We start from the raw sequence: 16,320 nt of genomic DNA, 5'->3' as shown, positions 1-16,320 counted from the left end.
TCATTTTGACATTTTTTTTTTATCATATATTAATTTATATATGAAAGACTTACCTTCATATTTATTTGTTTGTATTTTTCATATTTTGTAACTTGGATTTTGAAATGGCTGTTTAAATATCATATTTTATGACTCTACATATTTTAACTTTTTTTTATTACACAAATTAATTGCATATAATACATATCCAATACATTTTTAACATCATAAACATATCTATTTCATATGACTGCACATATTTAAATTATTCTAATTCTATATTCTTATATATTAATATATGGTGCAAATTTTCGATATATTACCTACGTATATATTAAAACAATTGGTTATGATTAATTAATATTAATTTTAACATTCTAACATTTTTTGACGTTTAAATTTTCATTTTTTTGTCAATATTATATTTTTCTTAAACTAAGAAAGTATACATACATATATTTGTCGGCCCATACATACATAGGTATCATATCTATACACTTCTTCTAAAATATGTAACAACCATATATTTCTCCAAAGTGTTTAAGCAGCTACATATTTATAACTAATTTATTTTAATTATTTAATATTTTTTTATTATAAAATTTAATAAAAAAATATATCGGCTCCAAAGAACTAATTAAAACGCATGCTTATTATTGTCATTGTAAAATATGTGCATATATATTTGATAAATTATAATACAAATAATATATATCATTTAAACAGTATATTAAGTAAAGAAAATATTTTTTAAAAGAAAAAACATGTCTTCTTTTTATTTTCGTCAAATTTTATTAAAAAAAAATGAATAATATACAGATAAAACTATACATTTAATTCGCTTCATATATGCGTACAATTGTCTTTTATTCCTTATACATATTTATGCACCTATACACATTTCCATTAATAGTGCGCATTGAATTTTTCTGTATTTTCTGCATTTTCGTTTTTCTATCATTTCTTTCATTTCATATATACCCTCACTTTTGACCCAAAATGAAAAAATCTAAAACAGAGATAACTCCATCGAAAAATAATAAATGCGACAATCCTGTGGATTCAAAAGATGAAAAGGATTCCATCTCAAAATACCCCGCATCTTCTATTCCAAATGAATTAGTTGATTATGTTTATTTTGTAAATTATAGAGCCGTAGTTGTAAAAACAAAGCATTATTATGCAACTCAGAATTCCTATATTCTTTTTGGAGATGTATTTAAAATATATAACTTAAAAGGAGAAATAAAAAAAATTCATGCGTTTTTTCCAGGGGATCAAAATAATTTATCTGATACTTTAATCATGTTAAAAACAACAATTATAGCTGTTACTACATCTAAAGCAGAAGCATTAAGAGTTGCTGATGAAATAGAAATGATTTGCAAAATCTGTCACAAAAAAAGAAAAGCAACGAAATTCTCTATAGAAGGATTTCTAAGAAAGGTACGATGTGACACATGCAGAGTTAAACCAAAACATTTTATAAACAAAAATAATACAAACATTAATAATAATACAAAACAAAAAAATAATAATTATAAAAATGAGCCCAATCATGATTCTATACAATCAAAAAAAAATTGTATATCATGTAGTACTATCACTGAAAATTATTCAAATGGTTATAATAATACTAATTCCAGATTAAACTTAAATACTAATAAAAATATGGCAACCCCTAACAGCGAAAATCGCCATAATGTTAACTCAAACAATATTCAAGATAAAATAAATATCACCAATTATATAAATGATGGGAATACAATTACTATTAATAATACTATAAACAAAGAACATGGTTGTCAATATAATACAAAATTTAATAGTAATAATAATAATAATAACAATTCAATAGTAAAAAATTTTTGTTATAATAATAATATTGAATCGTATAATGGATCTGCATTATTATGTGATAATAATATTAACACTAATGATTCGGTTTCTAATAATGTAGCAGGTTCTAATAAATCGATTAATAATTCAAATGATTACAAAAATAAAGATGAAATTGTTAATATGATTGTTGAACTTATCAAATACATATCTTGGATGCAAAAAGCTTTAATAAAAGCGGCCAAAGGAAATTATTCGATAGATAATTCGGAAATAAATATAGATAAAATATCACAGATTGTTTATTCAGCTCAATTATTGTGTAATAAATTGTTAAGACAAAAATCTTTACTAGAAATATCCAATAACAATAATGCAGCCACCATTTCCTCTATATTACCATTCTACAATAATCAAAATAATAATATTACAATGGAAACCACTTCTAATTCTGTTAACAAATCTGGAACTGCAACTCCATCTAACACTGCAACTGCTTCTACCGCTACTGGAAATGATGTCAATATCAAGCCCAAATATTCGAATTTATATGCGCAAAAAATTAATACTATAAATAAGCAAAATGAAATAAATAGTGCAAATGCAAACTCTTCTAGCATATTTACTAATTTTATTAATCAAAATAATATAACAACATCAAACAATACAAATGGAATAAATAGAAATACTCGTACATGTATTTTAAATTCTCATGGAAATAATAACAACAACATTGAAGGAAATGATAATTCGAGCGGTAATAACAATACATCATCAAACAATGGAAATACAAATTGTTCAGAAAATTCTAACACTAGTACAAATGATAGCAATAATAATAATATAAATGAAACGAATGATAAAAAATCAAGAAGTAATAAAAGCATAAATAATAAAATAATAAATGAAATTGAAACAACAGATAATATTAATAATAGTATTAATGCAAATAATCATACTGATATAAATAACAATATAAATAGTATGAATAATATAAATACTAATTTAGATATCGAAAATATTAATACATATAATAATATTAATTGTAATGTTATACCATATCATGCAAATAATTGCCAAATCAATTGCCTAACGTCTTTACAATCAGATAGAAACTATACTAGATTAAGCCCTTTTATTAAAAATGAAAACAATTATGTATGTTTAAATAATAAAAATAATAATTTTTCAAATTTAGTTGCTTCAAAAACTAATTATTACAATGATAAACAAGATATTGTATTTTCAACATTGTCTAAACAATACAATTCAAATATATCATTTTCAAACATTAATAATACTGTTTCGAATTTTTACAAAGCGGTTGCAAAAAATTATAACATTGGAGATACTATTTTAAACTTTGAGAAATGATCAATGCTATTATATATTTTTATTATTTCCCATTTTTATATTATTATCTTTTTAAGGGGAAAGTTTACATATTTAGATATGTCAATTAGTCAATTTTTTTTAAGTAGTTGGCTAGCTATTTTTTCCCGCCAACTTAACCCCTACTTTAATTTACAAATTGGATTTTTTATTTCATCCGAATAACTTAACCATTTAAAAAAAATATATATAAAAACAGCAATCATAATATGTTTGACTTAGAATAGTCACAACTTTATCTCTACAAACGTATGCCAAAAAATATATATATGCACACGTATGTTATAATATATTTATTTTCTATATATAGCATTTACTTTTCTCTAATTTGTGAACTCTATACCTATACATACATGCAATACATGTATACATATCTCGTTATATTTACAACTTTCATTTACATGGATGATCTTTTTCTTTAAAATGGCTTGTGCCACAAAAACTCATATTTAATAAATTTTTCAGTTTTAATTTTTATCAAAATACACTAAAAAAACTAAAACATTATTAGAAAAATGCATAACCGAGCACTCAATATGTCTAACTCCAACTATAAAATACTTATCTTCGTTTTTTTTCATTCGTTAAATAATTAAATTTTTTAAGATAAAATTATCTACATATCTATGCGTAAAGGGGCTAAAAAAACATTTATATAAAATTCAAATAAAAATATCATGATATATATTAAAATTAAAAAATTGTCTTGAAAAAAAAAAAAAAAATATCCCAACCAACTATTTCAAAATAAAGAAACTGTTTAAATTATCGAATATGTAATGGTTATAGATATTATTTTATTTGGATTTTTATATTATTTTTCCTTTTTTTATTATTATATAGAAAAATATATATACATATATTAGCATACGCATTCTGCTTATTTTATTGCATTTTTATTCCGTTTTAAAAATATAGCATTAAGGTAAAAAATATAACCCATGTTCACAAGAACATTCAAAATATCATATATATATACACATATGTGCTGACAAACATAATAAATAATTTTTAAAAAAGTAATAAAACATAACAATTTACTAAAAATATTTCAAAAAAAAGGAAAAAATATGGGATGATATATTGATAGAACAGCGTGGCAAATATTTAATAAAACAACAAGTATATTAATTTGTCATACAAATACATAAACATTTAAGAAAAAATATATGTGCATATATAATAAAAAAAAAATTTGTAACGGGTAAGCACAAAAAAAGAAAAAGGAAAAAAGAAAATATCTTTATTACCATTTAACATGGCTCAACATCAATCGCCACCCAAAATAAAATTAAAGGAAAATATATTGTATTCATCAAATCCAATATTAAATGAAGATGATATAGCAGATTTTGTTTCCTCTATGAATACGCAAAGGACAGACAAAAATGATCAATATAATAACAGAGAAAGATATAATGAAATTAAAAAAATCGAACTTGCTAGTTTAAATATTAATGATTGGGGGTTGTCTATCCTTATTCCTTGTATATTAAGGAGTAAAAATATTGTTTCTTTAAATTTATCAAATAATAATTTAACAAATGTGAGAAAATTGTTTTTAAATATATTCACCTGACTGTTAATGTATTTTTATCGATTTCATTTTATAATATATTATTTTATTTTCCGTTACTTTATTATTTGTTTGATGTATTCATGCATTTACAGCCTTCCCGTTATATATTACATAATCATTCTTTCCCTTTTTTCACACACAAAAGGATGGAGCAAATAAACTTTCTCAATGTTTCCAGTACCTTCCATTTCTCACTGAATTAAATCTATCTAATAATTCTATAGGACCAGAAGGTGGAATCAATATAATTGAAAAACTGTTTTCATCCATCTCAAATTGTGAAATTGACAATTTTTCAAATAATAAATTAATAAAAAATGAAATAATTATTTTAGCTAGCCATTCTACAAATAATCTTAAAAAAAATTATATATCAAATAACAATAAAATATATGATCTTGATTTGTCGTATAATTTTTTAGGATCTAATTTTCTTTTACGCTTGAGTCAAATACTTGAACATAACACTGTAACTAATGCTGTTACTCAATTTTCAATTAAATATAAACTAAAACTTAAAAATATAGGAATAGACAGTTTAAACACGTTTTCTCTTTTTAAAAGTTGTACAGATGTTGAAATGCTAGATATATCTGAAAATATACTAAATTCATCATTATTGTGTAAAAATATTGAAATATTATTTAAAACTCAGACAAATCTAACAGAATTACATATATCAGATATATGTAATAATAGTTGTAAAACTTCACAATATAATAATTATGGCAATGGACTATTTTTAACATTAATAAAATATTTACATAATGCCCCAAATCTAAAAATACTATCTTACACTAATAATAACATAAATGATGAAGCATTTGAACAATTCTGTTTTTTTCTTAAAAATAATAAAAATAATAAAATTAAAGAAATCAATTTATCAAATAATTTTATATCAAATTTAGATATATTAAATGAAGCATTACAAAATAATGAAACATTAAATATTATTAATTTATCTAAAAATATTTTAACAGATGAAAATATTAAACTCTTTATTTATAATACATTATCAACAAATTTAAATATATATGATATATCCTTTTCTTTTAATAAATTAACAAATATATCTTGTCATTATATTTCAGATGCTTTGTTAGCACAATCTAGACTCATAAAAAAAAACATCAAATTAAGTTACACAAATAATAAAAAATTATTTAGCCCTATTTTAAAATTGCCATTGTCAACAAAATTTCACCAAATAGATGAATATACAAATAAACAAAATCGAGAAAAAAATAAAAATATATATAAATTACATTCTACCGAATTATATTCTGATATAACCATCTACGATTCAGAAAGAAATGACACTTATATAGAAAACGAATTTAAAAATAATACCAAAATATTTAATGAAAAAGAAAGTAATAAAAATCACCAAAATCAATTATCTAGACTCAAAATAGATAAAATTGATATCCCCAAAAATGAATGCAATAAAGATACTTCAGTACTCAACAATGAAAATGATGTAAAAATACTAATATCAAATAGACATAAAGATGAAAACATATTTTTTTCGTGTATTGGAAATACAAGCTTTAACAGAGCCACTGAAACAACTAAAAATTATTTTATTCAAAAAAATAGAAGAATTTTAATATATGATAAAAATAACACCTTTTGTAATTTTAATCATAATTTTTCTATAAATTGTTTTAAAGGATTAAAGTTCTTGGATTTATCAGGTTCTTCTATAAACAATGAAGGAATATCTTTTCTTATGAAACCATTAAACAGATCTTACTGCCCTCTAGAATTTTTAGATATCTCGTCTTTTCAAAGATTAAATGATAATATATATCAAACACTTACAACTTTAATATCAAATAAAAAATATCAATTTATAAATAACACATCTTGTCTTTTTAAACATTTACCTTTAATTGTTCGAGGAATACCACCAGCTACTATTCAATTAAATGACACTGATGATAACATAGATGAAGAAAACATAGGTTCAAAAAAAATAAAATATCTATACATATGCATAAATATTTTTAACGGAAACATTAACATTAGTTAATAAAATCCCATTATTTTATTCATTTTTCATAAATATTACTTCAATTATAAGTATTATATTACATATATCTATTCACTTTCTCTTTTTTTCTCTATCTTTTTAGAGTCAACATGGTGGAATTATAAAGAAGGGGAATGACAGAAAAAAGATTTATCATTTTTATCAAAATTTGTTAACCTATATATACACAGATATTACATAAAATTGCCAACAATTCTGTAATATATATATGCACGCATTTTTCAATAAGTATGTTAATTTATCTTATAAAAAATCACATATATCGGAGAAAATAATTCACACTTATATTTCAACTTATATAATTAAATTTTTTTTGTGGTATTATTTCTAAAAAAATATATTAATGCTGCAATTTTACAAATCTTAATGACAAGATTGTTGACATGTAAAAATGGTTTTATCATCCCGTGTTCTCATATATAGAAGGATTTATCAATCATTAATATTTCATAACTAAAAATTTGTTTGCAATATTTCTAATTATTATTCAATTTTCTTGGTATATCACTTATTTGGGTATATATATGTATTATGCATGCCGTTTGCATTATACCAGAGATCCTATAAATACATTAATGCGTGCCACAATATATATATTTTATATAATGTTTTTTTTGCAATCTGTTTTAACTAAGGAAAGGTCTAATAAGCTACTTTTTTATTCCTTTTTTATAAATAACATTTTTAAACATAATTCCCCAAACAACATTTATATTTTCAAAAAAAAATATAAAACATTTTCAACAAATAATTCCATAAATAAAATGTGGGACAATAAAAACCCTTTTATAGCAGTGTATGTAACAACCCCAAGCAAGGAAATTGCAGAATCGGTACATATATATAAGAAACTAGTACACTAAAAATTCATAACTTATGTCACTGCACACATTATCATAATATACAAGTTTTCGTATGTACGTTAAGACGAATTTAAAACAAATAACCATTGTAATTTCACATTTTGCATTAACATTCATAATTTTATGCATATATTTTTATTATAGATATCTAATATATTGTTAAATGAAAAATTAGCTAGCTGCATAAATATAATTCCCGGAGTACTTAGTCTATATCATTGGAAGGGAGAAATAGCGGTATCAAAAAATGCACAAAATAAAACTAAAATGAAATAAAAAAGTACAACAATTAAAAGAGACTTCATTTTTTATCTCCTTGGACTTTAAAGTTGCAATTATTTTTTTCTTACACATTTTTCGAAAAATACGTATAATTTTATTCCTAACTTATTTTTTTATAAATATCTTTTTATTTACATCTTCCTATAATGCTTCTTAAAAATTCAATCTCCAATGACAGAAAGATAACGAATTCTTAATGATGATTAAAACAAAAAAACATTTATTCGGCCAAATTGTGAAAACTGTAAAATCAAATCATCCCTATGAGGTGCCAGAGGTACATATTCTACATTATGAAGAAAAATAATAAAAATTATAAAATGTCTATTTTATTATTCCCAATTTTATATTTTTTTATTTTTAAGGTAATATCTGTTCCAATTCACCAAGGAAGCAATGTAAGAGTTTGCATTTATACACAAAATATTTGATAACAAATTTTTAAATTTTAAAAAGTACACATATATATATTATGATATATTTACATACCCCCTAATAAATACATGCATCATGTAAATGTACCATTACAATTCGATTGCAGTAACGAGTTTTATAACAAATTATATTTTGTTTATTCAAATCAATTTAAAAAAAAAATTGTATATAATTAAAAAATTTTATATGTATATGTTTTGGATGTATAACAATTTATGTATACATGCCCATATATATATACAGACATTTAAAAAAACAGTTACATTTTCAATTTTCCATACAAAAATATAAAACATTTTCCTTAGGATTATCTAAATTGGATATCGGACTCGGTTAAACCTGATGAAATTGACGGAAAAAAATAAGCAAAATATATTGACAAAAATAGAATAAAAAAAAAACAGATAAAACATATATTTTTGACGTATTTTTTTTTAATTTATTTAAAATGTAAATTTTGCGTACTTTTAATTGTTATAAGTTTTTGAGATATTTAAATGTGTAAAAATTTCTTTGTTGGATTTTTGTAAATTAAAAGAACAGAGTTTTTTTATGGGTGTAAAACATATATGCATATATAAATGTATCCAATCGAATTATATCGAAAGACATATTAAAAGGCGTATATGTGGATAGCTACATAAAATATTCTTTACCAAACTAATAAATATAAGCAAATTTTAAATAAAAAAAAAATAATAAAATAACAGCAATATGAAAAGGGTAAAAAACACAGTTTTAAATTTTTCTGCTTTTGATTTAAGTAGTAAGCAGTCACTGATCAATTTTTATAGATCTCTAAATAGAGAATATATTTGTGGAGAGATACATAATAATTTGATATTAAATCCAGACCCTAAATCATCTTTTCTTTATTTTGAGCATCGACAAAACGAAATAATATTAGGATTTAAAGATACTAATAATGAGTTATATCAAAAATTAATAAAAATAAAAGATAGTTATATATTTGATGAACCTCAAACAAAAGACGATCAAGATATTGGAAATTTAATTAAGGACATAAAAAATTATTCTTATATACAAGGAGGAGCATTAATTACATTTCATAAACAATTATTAAAAAATTATATAGCTCTACAAATACAGAAATTTAAAGAAGTCCAAGATAAATAATTTCAAAGATTGAAGTTATAAGCATATTCCCCTCGTTTTAATTTCCTTTTTTTTATTCTATCCCATTTAAAAAAAATATATTCAAATATACAAACCGACCGGCAGACAGACAGACAACCCAATTCAAGCATGCTCGCATAAATGGATATATACTTATAATTCGGAATAAATTATTCTATTTCGAGGAATTAACATAATTACACCAAATTTAAAAGCTTTATATATTATGTTTAAAACGTGCTAACAAAATGAGAAAAAATAAAATTATCTTTTTATATTTCCACACACATATTTACTCCCAATTTTATAAAAATATTATACTTTATTAATACAAGGAAATATATATATTTGCTCGAATTTATAAGCATGACGTATTTATAAAGTTATGAGGGATAAAAAAAAACATGAATTAAAGTTATACGAAACAAGATATAATAATAGTAAATTCTACAAAGTTTATTTATTTCTGAAAAACAAAGAAATGCATCAGACATTTGTTTTAGTATTTTTATATATTAATTCCATATATTTTTCTCATTTCATATAATTTATAATTACAACTTTTCATTCATGAAAAAATGAAATGAATATTTGTTTAAAGATTTGCTCATGCAAATATATCATAAACATAAAAAAAATTAATTAATTAATTAATTAATAATTAGGTTGATAGGTGTGTGAACATAGTTAATATATAATTAATAAGTAAATTTATTTATAATAATTTGTGTGAATGTCTTGAAAAAAATAAAAACAAATCAACTATCTCGTACCTTTGCAGAATATAAATTGTTATATATTTCTAAAATAAATCATTTGTTTTTTTTTCTCTCTTCACAGGATTAAATGATATGTCAACACATTTTAAGACACATATGTGATATGTCATAATAATAATTCACCCAGAAAAACCTTATGTTTTTTTTTACATTTTAAAATCACAAACTTATATCCATCTGGGCATTAAATTTGCAAAATTAAAAAAAAAAAAAAATAGCTAAAAAAAATTAGCTAATAAGTCATTATTCTAAGGGAGTCGGAATGAGATTGTGATACCTTAGAATGTTATATTTCGGAAAACATGTTGATGTCCTATGAAAATAAAATAAAATAAAACGTATAATATTAAAAAAATGGAATATATATGCATGAATGTGTGAGCATTAGAAAAAGTTTGTTCTACTCAAGATCATAAAATATTTTCTTACCTCTGGATTTGAATAATCTTGAGGTATTTCTCCATCAAAATTCACATTTTTTGTATTTTTATTAAAAATATCCTTTCTCCAATTAAAAAAAATAACGGTACATGTTTTGTCATCTGTTGACCCGCGTTTTGTGGCTTCTTTAACAACTTCTTCCGCTGCATATTCAGGAGTTTGATGAATATTTTTCCAAATGATATCAATTATTTCAACATCAGTTAATACATTTAATATACCATCAGTAGCTAGAACTAGAAAAGAATCTAAATCAAAATCAATGGTATAAACACTAATAAATGGTTTACATAAAACTATTTTTTTGGGAATTTTATAAGGAATGTCTCCAAAAGATCTAGATGTAGATAAAGCTAAAAATGTCTTTTCTCGATTATTTGAATTTTTATCTTTATGTTTTGTAATTATCCTATTTATTCCGTTAATATTTGCTATAATACCTCCACATCTTAAAATACGTATTCTTTCTTCTTGTAAATCAGGTTTATGTTGTAATGATAACTTTATTGGCTTTCTATCATGACATATGAATGCACATGAATCACCACAATTAGCACATAAAACTTTTAACGACCCATCTTCATCGGGTCCATAAATTAAAACAACACAAGATGTTGCACCATCTTTATAATCATATTTTTTGGATAATTCTAAGTAATTTTTATCTGTCATTTCAAACCCTTTTATGCAACTATCATATAATGCCTTAATAGCTACACTTAATTCATTTATCTTTGTATTTTTCTCTTTATAATGTTTTTTACAAGTAATTAAAAAGGATTGCCGAAATTTAGCAATTAAATTTGTTTTTAAATGGGACATAACATATCGAGCACAATTCGATCCACCATGCCCATCAAAAATTGCACTAAAAAAACATAAACTATCATTTTCAGATACATTATTTAAATCTAATATATCTTTTGTTATATAAAAATCCTCATTTTCATTTCGATTATGACTGCCTATTTTACTACAAGTTCCACATACTAAATCATCTTCTAAAATCATACTAAATTCTTCAACTGTTTCTTCATTATTATAAACATTATCAATATTATCATTATCATAAGCATTATCAATATTACCATTATTATTAATATTATTTGAAGATAATATTATTGCACTAACCATATTATTTCTACTAACATTATCATTCATAATTATCATATTTTCATTTGAATATTGTTTTTGAATATTTCCATTAGTTGAACAATTATTATGTTTACTACTTTTATTATTACCTTCACTTTTGGGGATTTCTTCATTATAACTTTTTTTTATATTTGTTTCAAAATATTTATTTTCATTATATTCACACATATTTTTATTATCTTCATATATATACTCACTATATCCGTTATTTTCTTTTTCTCCTTTATCTATCGAATTATCAACTAAAAAAAAATCACCATTTTCCTCAAAATAAATTTCTTGACTTTTTATATTAAAATATAATTTGTCTTTAAAATTATATAACCAATTGCATTGTTTATTTACAACCCAATCACTATTATCACTTGTTATATACCATTCATTTGGAGCATCTTCATATTTCATAGGAAATGAAATATCCGCATATTTTGAAGAAATAGTTACATTATTATTTAAATCCATACCAACTATACCATTCATTGTTTGATATTCATACATATTATTATTATTATTTTGAGCATATAGCTGATATGTTTCATTTTCTACATATGAATTCATATTACTCCATTGATTTATTTCACCAAGTTCTTGATTAGTAGTTGTTTTAATTATATTATTATATTGCACATTTTCACTTGAATAATATGCTATATCATTTAATTTTTTTTGCTTTTTTATAGATTCATTTATTTCAATATTATTATTATTTGTATTATTATAAATTGGGTGATTTCTTTTATTTTTATTAAAATCGTTATTATGTTCCTCAATATTTTTCCAATTTTCACTTTTAGGTGATTTGTTTGGCATATTATTATAACTTCCATAATCAATTTTTTTAACAGGATTATCATTAACTTTATTTATGTACTCTCCATTCCAATAATTATTTTCATTTTCTTTATTATTGACACTAAAACCATTTTTTGTTTCTCCATAATAATTATTTATTGTCATATAATTATTTTTTACATTTATTCCCACAATTTCTGCATTCTCCCTATCTACACAATTTGACATTGAATTCAGTTTGTTTTCATCCTTCGCTTTATTATTTATATTATTTAACATTTTATATTTTTTTTTTGCATTATTTTACAAATACTCACAAAAATATAACACATATAGATACAGATATTCAAACGAAGTATCATAAGCGTGAGTATAAATTACACACATATAAATCCGGCACTATAAATTATTCACGTATATAATATATATTTATATTTATTTATAAATAAATATCTACTTTATATTTATTCAATAACCTCACAATTTACATCCATACATTTAAAATGTATACATGACGAGGATCGACATTCAATCAAATATAGGTAGATGCCATTACAAAAACAAGTATTTACTTTTATATTTTTTTTTAAATTGAAAAAATATAAAAGAATAACTATGAATATAAAATGCAAACAATATTGAATAATTTTATGATATTGTATATAAGAGTAAAGAAATAAATCATGGATAAACAAAATATAATGAGAAATAAAAAAACTAATTAAAATATATTTTTGCTATTATCCCATTTATATTATAAGAATAAAAAAACTTATATATATTATAAATAAAATCATTTTTTTTAAGTACTCACAAACAGTATTTTAAAAGGGGTGTATAATTTATAATTGAAATGCGTATATATTATATGTACATATGATTTTATTAATTTTATAAAGCATGCTGAATTATTTATAAAACTCCCCGTATATATAAAATCCCTTTCTTTTTATATATTATAATGATGTGGTATAAATGATAAAATCCTGTATATTTTAAAAAAATATTATTAAATTAACAAACCAAATAAAGAAGCTATATAAAAAAATACTTTTAAAATTATTTATAATTTTCTATATTATTTTACTAAGTTATTGTGTATCCATGTAGAAAGCTAATAATTTATATCATTTTATAAAATTTTTTTCTTATAAATAAAGTATATTACGCGTATAAAAACATATACAAATTATATCTCTATATATTTTTCATCCAAACAATATTAATTTATATTTACATTTAAATTACTGTATAAAAAATATATTATTTTATTATCAATATATAATAAATAAATTTTATCATTCATCATATACATTTTGGAAATTATCTATATTTTTAAAAATACATGCATATATTGTATATATCAAAACTCTAATTAAATGGCGAAAAAAAAATAATAGCGTATAAAAAAATATAAAAAAAAACGACATTCCAAATTAAATCATTTCGAACGAATTATTTTTTGCCATCCTCATACACGCCCTTATCTCAATATTCTTCAAAAACATTTGGAATACTAATTACCATTTTCAAAAATAAAAAAAAAAAAAAAATAAATAATAATAATAATAAACAACATTTTTTATTACACATTTTTTAAATGCATCCATATATATTATACTTATATAATTGACGTATATGTAATATTTTATCCATAATTTTATTTTATCATTTTATTTTATTTTCTTTAATTTACATTTCTTTAGTTTTATCATGCCCAATATTTGTGAATACCAATACAATGCCTTCACAATAATATATCTTAGCACTATTTATCTTATTTGCATGTATGTATAATATTCATTTTGTATCCATTTGCATATACTTTATTTGATTATTCGCCATATCAATGGTATTTACGGATGTATCCTTTCGATCTTACAATATACAATTCAAGTGTGCAAAAATAAATTATTCGAATATAGAAACCCCTTAATCTTTATTGTATAATAGTTTTAAATACAAAATCAGCACATTGAGGATGAATATGATTTATGCTTAAAATATATGTTATCTACTTTTTTCTTCTAGTATTTGTATTATAATGCTCTTTAAGAATAAACCAAATAAATATAAAAAATATATATAATAATAGGAAAGCTAAAAAAATATGTTAGTATGCAATAAGCCATAAATTATAATTTATATCGTGGCGAATATATGTTATTGGAAAAAATAATATTTATTGTTAAAAGATTAATCAAAAAATAACAACATAGAACATTGTGTTATATATTTTATTATCCCCAACTTCGAACAATGAATAGTTAAGTAAATGCATTTAACAAATGGCCGAATTAGAAATACATTGTTGTCATATTAAATGTCTTAAATTACCTATTCGAAAAATGAACAATTTTTTATTCATAACTTATTTCATATGAAATTAATATAAATTTATATGAATTGCAAGAAAAAAAATGAAAAAATTAGCATATAAAAAAAATATAGCTAAAAACTGTCTATTTTTTTATTAAAAAATAATAAACAAAGTAAAGAAATAGCTAGCCATTTCAGGTTTTTATTAACATGGAATGTTTTAAAAGCAAATAAAATAAAGTCATAAAATTAAAATAACTTCAATATTGAATACAATTTTTTACTCGCATTGTTAAAATAAATAACGAATTACTAATGACTAAAAGTATACAGGTGTTATACCCTCCATATACATACATATAAAAATGTGTTTTATACATTGAATTTTTTAATGTATTATTTATGAAAAGTTAATGATAAATACATTTTCCTATTCTATTAATTTTTGTACAAATTTATAATTTTTAATTTCCACATTTTGTTATGTCTTTCAAATACACATCTTCATCTTTGTTATTTTTATCAGAGCTAACTGAAAAATCCGAGGAACTAAGAAAATAAAACAGTTATAAATTTATCTTAAATAATAGAAAAATATACACAAAAAAAACTTTATATGCATTACATAGTTAACAAATTAATATTTTATTATGATATACTCGCTCTCTATTTCAGATAAAGGGGAAGTGAAATATTTTTCTCGATTCTCATAATCTCTTAATTTTTGAGTCCTTAATGTTCCATAGTTAAATTCTTGATATATTGTATCAAACGGTGTACTGAATATTTCTTCAGTTTTTTTATTATGTATTTTAAAATTACGATTTATAGATGAACATATTATTCTTTCAGTATATTCACTAAAATAATCATTTATATTATTTTCAAAATTATTATATACGTCTTTATATTTTTTAATATTATTATCACTATCTATATCGTTAATATAATCATCAAATTCCTTTTCATCACTTTTTATGTCAAATATACCATTATTTTCATATTTAAAAGGTAATCCAATTTTTTTTTTTTTTAATTTTTTTAACAATTTTCGGAGTTCTATTTGTTCGTTATCCATTTTATATATTTTCATCAAAGCTATTTTCTTTATTTTTTTTTTATCTTATTTTTTTTTTCGCATCCCATTAGACGCCCAAATTTACAAAATAAGTACATTTCACTAATGATTTAAGGAAACGATTTTTTATTAATGCTTTTTATTTTTAAAGAGAAAATATTATTTTTTTTATACTCATGCTTACATTTACA

General features: G+C 21.8%; 6 protein-coding genes across 6 annotated transcripts; 4 read left to right on the top strand and 2 right to left on the bottom strand.

Moving 5' to 3' along the window:
* Positions 1-978: 978 nt before the first annotated feature.
* PBANKA_1462600 (conserved Plasmodium protein, unknown function) lies at positions 979-3,192 on the top strand (the record flags this gene model as incomplete). Its single annotated transcript, XM_034568013.1, has 1 exon — positions 979-3,192. One exon carries the CDS (start codon positions 979-981, stop codon positions 3,190-3,192), a length of 2,214 nt encoding a protein of 737 aa, XP_034424453.1.
* A 1,276-nt stretch (positions 3,193-4,468) lies between these two features.
* Positions 4,469-6,965, top strand: PBANKA_1462500 (leucine-rich repeat protein; the record flags this gene model as incomplete). The annotated part of the gene is made up of 3 exons (XM_034568012.1): positions 4,469-4,756; positions 4,935-6,759; positions 6,931-6,965. The coding sequence occupies 3 exons, from the start codon at positions 4,469-4,471 to the stop codon at positions 6,963-6,965; spliced, it is 2,148 nt and encodes a 715-aa protein (XP_034424452.1).
* Positions 6,966-7,372: 407 nt separating this feature from the next.
* On the top strand, positions 7,373-8,793 carry PBANKA_1462400 (protein CutA, putative; the record flags this gene model as incomplete). The annotated part of the gene is made up of 5 exons (XM_034568011.1): positions 7,373-7,681; positions 7,856-7,948; positions 8,172-8,270; positions 8,359-8,391; positions 8,734-8,793. 5 exons carry the CDS (start codon positions 7,373-7,375, stop codon positions 8,791-8,793), a joined length of 594 nt encoding a protein of 197 aa, XP_034424451.1.
* Positions 8,794-9,142: 349 nt separating this feature from the next.
* Positions 9,143-9,565, top strand: PBANKA_1462300 (conserved Plasmodium protein, unknown function; the record flags this gene model as incomplete). The annotated part of the gene is made up of 1 exon (XM_034568010.1): positions 9,143-9,565. One exon carries the CDS (start codon positions 9,143-9,145, stop codon positions 9,563-9,565), a length of 423 nt encoding a protein of 140 aa, XP_034424450.1.
* Positions 9,566-10,630: 1,065 nt separating this feature from the next.
* On the bottom strand, positions 10,631-13,011 carry PBANKA_1462200 (protein phosphatase PPM4; the record flags this gene model as incomplete). The annotated part of the gene is made up of 2 exons (XM_034568009.1): positions 10,631-10,657; positions 10,774-13,011. The coding sequence occupies 2 exons, from the start codon at positions 13,009-13,011 to the stop codon at positions 10,631-10,633; spliced, it is 2,265 nt and encodes a 754-aa protein (XP_034424449.1).
* Positions 13,012-15,688: 2,677 nt separating this feature from the next.
* PBANKA_1462100 (conserved Plasmodium protein, unknown function) lies at positions 15,689-16,144 on the bottom strand (the record flags this gene model as incomplete). Its single annotated transcript, XM_034568008.1, has 1 exon — positions 15,689-16,144. The coding sequence occupies one exon, from the start codon at positions 16,142-16,144 to the stop codon at positions 15,689-15,691; it is 456 nt and encodes a 151-aa protein (XP_034424448.1).
* Between the last annotated feature and the right edge of the window lie 176 nt (positions 16,145-16,320).

This window comes from Plasmodium berghei (assembly GCF_900002375.2).
Source record: "Plasmodium berghei ANKA genome assembly, chromosome: 14".
Lineage (NCBI taxonomy): Eukaryota > Apicomplexa > Aconoidasida > Haemosporida > Plasmodiidae > Plasmodium > Plasmodium berghei.
Note: the sequence above shows the minus strand (reverse complement) of the source record. Positions and strands in the feature narration are given on the sequence as shown.